At 36.5% G+C, this 8,012-nt stretch overlaps 2 protein-coding genes and 1 long non-coding RNA gene across 10 annotated transcripts; 1 reads left to right on the forward strand and 2 right to left on the reverse strand.

The window, feature by feature from the left end:
- Positions 1-311: 311 nt before the first annotated feature.
- Positions 312-4,087, reverse strand: Mpc1 (mitochondrial pyruvate carrier). Of its 4 annotated transcripts, XR_011735173.1 has the most exons (6): positions 3,352-4,087; positions 3,130-3,228; positions 2,908-3,072; positions 2,602-2,823; positions 1,592-1,675; positions 1,291-1,366 (listed from the first exon to the last, which is right to left on the reverse strand). XR_011735173.1 is itself a non-coding variant. In XM_071797087.1 (3 exons), exons 1-3 carry the CDS (start codon positions 1,545-1,547, stop codon positions 468-470), a joined length of 315 nt encoding a protein of 104 aa, XP_071653188.1. In that variant the 5' UTR covers positions 1,548-1,627; the 3' UTR covers positions 312-467. The 4 variants fall into 4 exon arrangements, 1 of the variants encoding a protein (XP_071653188.1); XR_011735174.1 differs by having other exon boundaries at positions 2,911-3,228; XR_011735172.1 differs by having other exon boundaries at positions 2,908-3,228.
- Positions 1,607-5,438, forward strand: LOC139824552 (uncharacterized). Of its 5 annotated transcripts, none has more exons than XR_011735176.1 (4): positions 1,610-1,748; positions 2,593-2,742; positions 4,141-4,310; positions 4,448-4,971. It is a non-coding gene; the product is annotated as an uncharacterized lncRNA (long non-coding RNA). The 5 variants fall into 5 exon arrangements; XR_011735178.1 differs by lacking the exon at positions 1,610-1,748 and adding an exon at positions 2,372-2,386; XR_011735177.1 differs by lacking the exon at positions 2,593-2,742 and having other exon boundaries at positions 1,607-1,748.
- A 1,556-nt stretch (positions 5,439-6,994) lies between these two features.
- Positions 6,995-8,005, reverse strand: LOC139824551 (uncharacterized; the record flags this gene model as incomplete). Its single annotated transcript, XM_071797088.1, is given in 4 exon segments — positions 6,995-7,106; positions 7,185-7,366; positions 7,440-7,641; positions 7,765-8,005. Coding segments are annotated over 4 exon segments (684 nt in total), but the record flags the coding sequence as incomplete, so codon positions are not given.
- Positions 8,006-8,012: the final 7 nt, after the last annotated feature.

Below are 8,012 nucleotides of genomic sequence, written 5' to 3' on the forward strand. Positions count from 1 at the left end.
CCTCCACGCTGGTTGATCTTGGGTAACGCTAAGAGTGGGTATACTATGTATAATATGTGTACGTTTTATATACCATCAATATTACCTTTATAGGCTCGTAGCTTAAAAACTAGCATATTTTGAGGGTTGTGCGGATTTGAACTTTTCATCGGCATCACACAAACTACAGTTTTCCGTAGTTTTCGTCGATTTTAACGGTGGCCACTTTTTTCATATAATTAGTGCGTGGTCCTTTGATAAGAGAATTAATAAACAATTTTTCTCGTCATTTTTAAATTTAAAAATTGACGGAGAGAAAAGTTGATAACACATTTACTATTCATCAAAGAATAATTCTTGTTTATATACTTACATGTTTACAAATATTGATTTTGCATGAACTTTACATAATTTTTACATGATTTTTATATACATTAATATAAAACCCTATTGCTTTGGCAAAGTAAATATCACATATATTTTTCGACTTACTGTTCCTTCTTATTAAGATAATGATGCTTAATAAATCTACAACCTTGTGTAACTTGTGCGCCTTCATTGACAAAGTGGCAGGCAAATAGAAGCATGTTGCGTGGCTGCACCTTGATTGCAAATCTCATGAACATTGCTGAATATAAGCATAAAGCTGAAAAAGATTAGTCTTGAAAATGGACACCAAATGAATGAGATACATACTACGTTTACGCGAGCGTTACTTCTGTAGTAACTTACGATAATTCCTTCGCGTAAACGGGATTTTGTAGTAACTTACGATAATTTACTCCGCGTAAACGGGTGAATTATCTAAGTTACTACAGAAGTAACGCTCGCGTAAACATAGTAACAGTTACAGAATTTCCAAGAGCTAGTCTCATCAACTCTTATAAATAATAATACTGTGGAACAAGATTCACAGTGAGTCCTTATTCTCTATTCCAAACATAAGTAAAAAACAAAACGTACAATATTACATAATAAGAATACCAACTACCAAGCGTTTTCACCTGATTAAATTGTTATAAATCTTATAGCTAGCATACATACAAAATAGATATCATAAATGTTGCAAACTAGCAGAAAATGTAAATTTTATATGCAACACAAAAAACAACTTAATAGCATATGTTTGGCTAACTCAAAAGGTACAAAAATTAGATAAAACAAAAGGTACAGAAATTAGATAAATACAAGAAGGATGTAAACCGAATTATTCAAACTAATCGTAAACACTCGTGGACAAGACAAAATGTAATGTATATAATAAAGATGTGTATAATCGAACTAACCAAAGGTCATTTTACCACTAATATACTTGGGATCCCTTTGGATGTCAGAGATGGCAGCTATCGGTATCGCCCAATTAGCAACAGGGCCCCAAAAGTGTGTGCTGAAAAAAGAAAACATTCTCGTTCGTATATATAATATCTGATGATCATGCATGTACGTACGCATCAGATATACACGACCTTCATAAGTAGTAATAGTTTAGTAGAGAACTATATAATCACTTGCCTCATAAAATAGTCACGAGTTTCTTTGCTCTTGAGGACTTTCATAAAACGGTTCATCTTGAATATTCGTATTTTCACAGCGAGAGCGAGAAATTGCTTACGTAAATAAATTCGACGGGTTTGGACCACGGTCGTGTTGGACTTCGCTTGGAATGCGATCTATGGCTGCAACAGGCTTGGAAACTCTAAAAGCATAAAAGAATTGATTGGTCCATATGCATGTGCATAAGGAAATAAACCAATCCGTTTCTTTATGGGGTAATTCTACAGTTTAGCTACAGCAGCACAAAAAACGATGAATTTAAGCTCATTCGACGCGTTTTTGGACGAAACGAAAGAATCTGGCAGAAAAAAGTGTTGCTCTGCCCCGCGACGCGAGATATTAATCGTTAAAGTTGACAGGAATCAGGTTATGATTCCTGTCATACCGACGACATGTAGCAACACTGAACGTGCCCTGCGGCCATATGCGCATGCTCAGTGGTCGCACGCGCATGTAAAACTGCGCCAATTTTAAATGAATCAATCGTGCAGAATAACCAAGCATCTCGATTCAAGCAATTAGGTCTCACGCTGGGAGTTTCATTAGTTTAATTATGCGTGGAAAGCACACACACACACACACACACACACACACGTGGGGGAGGTGCGAGAGGGACCTTCGGCCCCCCCTTCCCCGCACCCACCCCATCGGTAGGCAGCGTGGACCTCGCTTTACAACATAAAGTACATACTTTATGTTGTAAAGCGAGGTCCACGCTGCCTACCGATGGGGTGGGTGCGGGGAAAAGGGGGGCCGAAGGCCCCTCTCGCACCCCCCCCCCGTGTGTGTGTGCTTCCCACGCATAATTAAACTAAAGAAACTCCCAGCGTGAGACCTAACTGCTTGAATCGAGGTAGGTGATTTATTATTCTAATAAAATAGAATTATTAGATTTTTTAATTCAGCATGGAGTATTAACAAATACAATTAAGTGTAGTCAGTGCGATAACGATATAAACATTAATAAAAATATATTAACATATCGATGTAGAAGACAATATTACATAAAAAATATACATAAAAAACGTGTCTCCAAAAAGTGCGATAAACGTTTTTAAGGTGCTGTACTTGGTCCCGGATTGGATGATACTGGCTGGTCCTCGGTAGTGGATATTGGAGAATACATTTCCGCGATGATCTCGAAAAAGGCTTCGATACGTTCCAGTCGTTTATAGGCGCGTGTGAAAAGATATTCGGACAAATATCCAAGTAAGTGCTCGGATTTAGTTCCGTATCTTGTATTTGCCCGAACCTCTCTCCAAACGCGCTCTATATGTTGAGTATGTGCACCTGTAAATTGAAAAAATATATTAAATTATAGTGCAACATTAATAATATAATTACCTATTTATATATATTTTCAACATTTTTTACCACCCTCAGGATCGACAAAATTATAGGAATGGTTCACTGTCAGATGTTGGAAGTCTTCATTGCTCAAGCAATTGTAAGACTTCCAACAGTCTGACATGATCGTGGTTCCTGGCAGAATCTATTCCTTGATGCATGCCCGGAGTGTCTTCTCTGTCCGATCCTCGACTGGAACGATGAAAACCTTTTTTGAGTCTCGCTCGTACCCTCCAAAAATCCAATTACCCTTTAGAAGTCGGCCACGATTGTACTTGCGATGTCCAATTTTCGCCTCATCTATTTCAACTGTGCGTCCTGGGCCACCAAGCTTTGTACTATACTTATCTGCCCAGAACACACAGACGTGCAAGTAAAAAAATAATATTAAAATTATTTTTCGACATTAATTATTATACATTTTTCTTTACTATACAGTACAATTATTAACATAAATTAAGATATAATTACCTCTCGGCAAAAATTGAACCAATCTGTAATCGTGGCTGACGCCACGCCAGTCTCATCCATTGTGATATCGTGACGCGGATGTCGAAGCATAAAAAAACATGCTAATATTTTGCAAATAGTAGCGATGTTTAAATGACTTTTATGGAACTAAGTACCGGTTTTCGCACTTTTGTAAAAATCGCACGTTTTGCAGACACGTTTTTTATATACATTTTTTACATAATATCGTTTTCCACATCGATAAGTTAATGTATTTTTATCAATATTTATATCGTTACCACACTGACTACACTTAATTGTATTTGCTAATACGCCATGCTGAATTAAAAAATCTATTAATTCGCTTTGGCTATATGTTAAATGGGAGAACTCTAACAACCCCAACATTAATAGCACGTGTCTGCGACTTCACATATGACTTTAGCGCGTTTCATTTGTTTAATTCTAATTGTTACTTTGCACATTAGTTTCAAATTGGCGCACTGTGAATGCGCGTGCGACCACTGAGCATGCGCATGTGGTCGCAGAGCATGGTCGTAGTCGCTGCATCTCGTCGGTATGACAAGAATCATAACCTAATTCCTGTCAACTTTAACGTTTAATATTTCGCGTCGCGGGGCAGAGCAACACTTTTTTCTGCCAGATTCGGTCGTTTCGTGCAAAAACGCGTCGAATGAGCCTAAATTCATCGCTTTTTGTGCTGCTGTAGCTAAACTGAAGAATTACCCTTTATGGATATGGTTATCAAGAAGACTAGAGACCAGGAGACCAAACTCCTTAAAATTTCAGTGGTGGGGGTGAGTCAAAATGTGGTCCGGCGCTGTTCGCAGTATGGTCGTCGGCCAATTCATGAACTACGGCGTGCTGGATTTCCGGTGCAAGATGGTGCAAGAGCTTCGTGCAACATAACCAAGAACATCAGCTTGGCAGATGTAAACACTGAATTTAATTTTGATGTCGTAAGTATTAATAAATAATATATGATACTTAGGAACGACGAAGTTCACATAGGAAACTTTTTTTGGATAAAACAAGTGATAAAAAAAATACGATATTCTGTGTTGTGAAATATAATCAATTGAATTTTTTTGCATAGGGCACTGAGTCTGGAAAAGTAATTGATGCAACCATGGGCGAATATCGAGAAGAAATTGAGGAAAGATTCGTAAAAGCAGGTTGCGAAATACACGGCGACTACAGGATTGCAAAGACATGCAAAAATTGTCTATTTCAATATCTACGAAAGAATGCAAAACTCATTCAGTTGCCACATGAAAGTTGGGGATTTGTTGTGCAAGATCACCGCATAATATTTGCTAAAGCAGAGAATGATTATACTATAAAATTAATATGATCATTGATTCGAACATGAACGGAGAGATATATTTTAAACAAAACCATATAAAGTGGCTAATACCTGAGCCAGAATCAGTGAGAGATATTGTTGAAAGTTTGAATTGTATTGATAAACTCTTGGTTTTTCAAAGCATATAAATTTTTGTAATGAAATTGATAATAGCTTCCTCGGAACAGCTAAATTGTACATAAAAATGTTTATTGATATTGGATGTGTAAAATGCAATGTAATTTTTTTTAAATAAAATTATGGTTTTTCCTTTATATTTATCTCCTTATATTTTTACATAACTTTAAATATATATTATAACTTTAATAACATAACTTTTATTCAGTCTTTTTTTTATCGAACACTTGTTTTTATTTTTTTGCAGATTTTCCACCAAGTTTCGATTGTTTTCGATGTTTTTGCATCTCCACTTTCTTCTCATCATATATTTTATTGTAAGTTTTACTGAGAATATGTGCTCTGCTTAATGTATAATAATGAATCACCCGTTTTGTCAACGCTCCCTTATGTTCTTGACATCCAATGAACGGGAAACTCTCGAGGAGGATATTCTCTGCTATGCGCTGGAAAGAATAACAATTCAGCTCCTCGGCACCAATTGTCTTGAGAATTGCTCTTTCAATAGCGATCAAGAGATTGAATAAAGCGTCCGACGGGAACTTTAAATAGCCGTTGGTGAGTTTTTTGTAGAGAATATCTCAAATATATTTTCAAAGCATAATTTATAACGATTTTCAACTTACACATAAACTTTCGTCTCCTGCATCCATGGACTCTTCTTCAAAATTATCTTGATGTACATCGAAAATACATGGTACACTACCTTGATTCAATTTAAATTTTTCACGTGGTATTTCGTTTATTGTTCCATCTTTCAAGACAGTTCGAAAAGTCCGCTCAACATCGTTGTCCTTGAAATGTTTATCGCAAATACGTAAATATTTTCGAGTAGCGTTTCCCTTACTCAAAAACGGAGAAATCTTATCTATCCAGATTTGATTTTCATGAGAATCCTGAAAAGTGAAAAAATCAAACTGATTGTATGTTCTTGAGAAAATGATTGTTATTCATTTTTATTTCAATCAAATACACTTACCTTCGGAAATCCAAATAGCGTCCTTTTATTCGAATTCAAATTGGGACATTTACTCTCACAATTCACAATGCAACACACTTTAGACATGATTTCACTTTGTTTTAAACGGTTTGCAACAAACAAGAAGACTAGAGAACAAACGACGTAAAGATTCGAACTTATCCAGCACGTAGCGTAGTTCATGAATTGGCCGGCGACCATACTGCGAACAGCGCCGGACCACATTTTGACTCACCCCCACCACTGGAGTTCGGTCTCCTGGTCTCTAGTCTTCTTGGTTGTAATTAACGATTTTTTGGTTATTTCCTGTTCCTATTGCCTGTTGCCTGGCATTGTGCAAGGGGCTTTACGCATTATGCGTTATGCAGAAGTGTGTGCTCCCCGCTTAAAGGTCTATCCAGACAAACTTGCATAGATGCATAACCATATGCATAAAGAAACGGATTGGTGTATTTCCTTATGCACATGCATGTGGACCAATCAATTATCTTAGGCTTATGTTTATGGGGTTATGCAAGTTTGTGTGGATATAGCTTAAAGGCCAATCCAGACAAACTTGCATAGCGCATAAACATAAGCATAAGGGCCTAAGCAGAATGGCTGTCTTGGCAGTGTTTTATGCCTTAAGTCTTTGTCTTATGTAACGCACAATACTGTATGTATGTACATACAGCATTGTGCGTTACATAATAAGACAAAGACTTAAAACATAAAACACTGCCAAGACAGCCATTCTGCTTAGGGCCTAAGAGAATTGATTGGTCCATATGCATGTGCATAAGGAAATAGACCAATCCGTTTCTTTATGCATATGGTTATGCACCTACCCTAAAAGCACAGTTGACGGAAAGTCGACGGTAAGTCGACTTTTATAAGTCGACTTCTAGTCGGCTTCTAAAAATGGCAGAAAGTCGACTAAAAGTCGACTTCTAAATAGGCAACTTCTAAAAATGGCGGAAAGTCGACAGGGTGCAACCCGATGGAGAAGAAATAGCGGAACGGAACAGTAACGGAAAAGAGATATGGTGGGGGGTTAACCAATCAGAGTAGTTCCGTTTCAATTCCGTTCCGTTATTTAGTGAGTGGGTTCCCCATGACACGGAGCTGTTACGGAACGGAAAAGAAACGGAAAAATTTCTAACCTATTCTGTCGAAAGTTCGCAAATAAGTGCAGTGGATCGATCGGTTTGCAACATTTTTATTTTTGCAATTTATTTATTTATTTATTTATTATTTATTTATTTTTACATATACATATATTTATTAAATATACATTTACTTTTACTTTTCTCTCTGCAACAAAGAAGTATATAAATTAATCATTTATTGGCTAATATAAAAGTTGCACATAATAAACGCTGAAATTTGTACTTTTTGATTTCGATGACGCCGGAGAGACTGGAGACAGTGACGTAGAATTGTCATTGATGATGGGAATAAGATCATCATCTACGTTGAGGTTGTCACTTGTTGATGTGGAAGGAATGCTGTTGCTCTTTGAACAGGACGCTTGTTGCTCGTCATGCATTGATTTTTGTAAAGAAGTTACGGTTCTAGAATAAACATGAGGACGTTACTACAATATATAATAATTATCAGCTAAACTGTCGCTATTCTTGAACTTACTGTCGATATTCCAATGTATCATTTAAGAAAGACATTACATCATAATGACGAAAGGATGGTTTTATTTCGTAGTTTTTTGGTAAAGCAGCTGCACCACTTTTTTGCACAATGTTTTGCTTTTTTTAATACATATTTCTTGCCTTTCTTTAACAATCTTTAAGATAGGTCCATCGTTTTTCTGCTTCAGTAGCGGTATATAAACCTGTGACACACGTATAATTAAGAAATATATATATGTATATATATATCGTGTGTGTGTGTGTGTGTGTGTGTAGAAAATCTTGAAAATAAGTAAATATGTAAATAAATATCAATGGTTTTAAACCTTTCAAACATTTGCTGACTTCTTGCCATAGGCAGTCCTTTTGTTTCCTTCCTCGTTCTTTCACAGGTATGCGAAAATCATATAACGGTGCTCTCTCTTTTACGGCACTTATTAAATCTTCATCTAACTTTTCTGTATCGTGCTCGTCAGTGTGTTCTTGACGGTTTTGAGCAATATTTCCTTTTTCGCAGGCAGTGCTGTTATTCTCACTCACGACGTGTGTTTCTAAAGAATCTATAAATAATAAC

This window comes from Temnothorax longispinosus, unplaced genomic scaffold, assembly GCF_030848805.1.
Source record: "Temnothorax longispinosus isolate EJ_2023e unplaced genomic scaffold, Tlon_JGU_v1 HiC_scaffold_430, whole genome shotgun sequence".
NCBI lineage: Eukaryota > Metazoa > Arthropoda > Insecta > Hymenoptera > Formicidae > Temnothorax > Temnothorax longispinosus.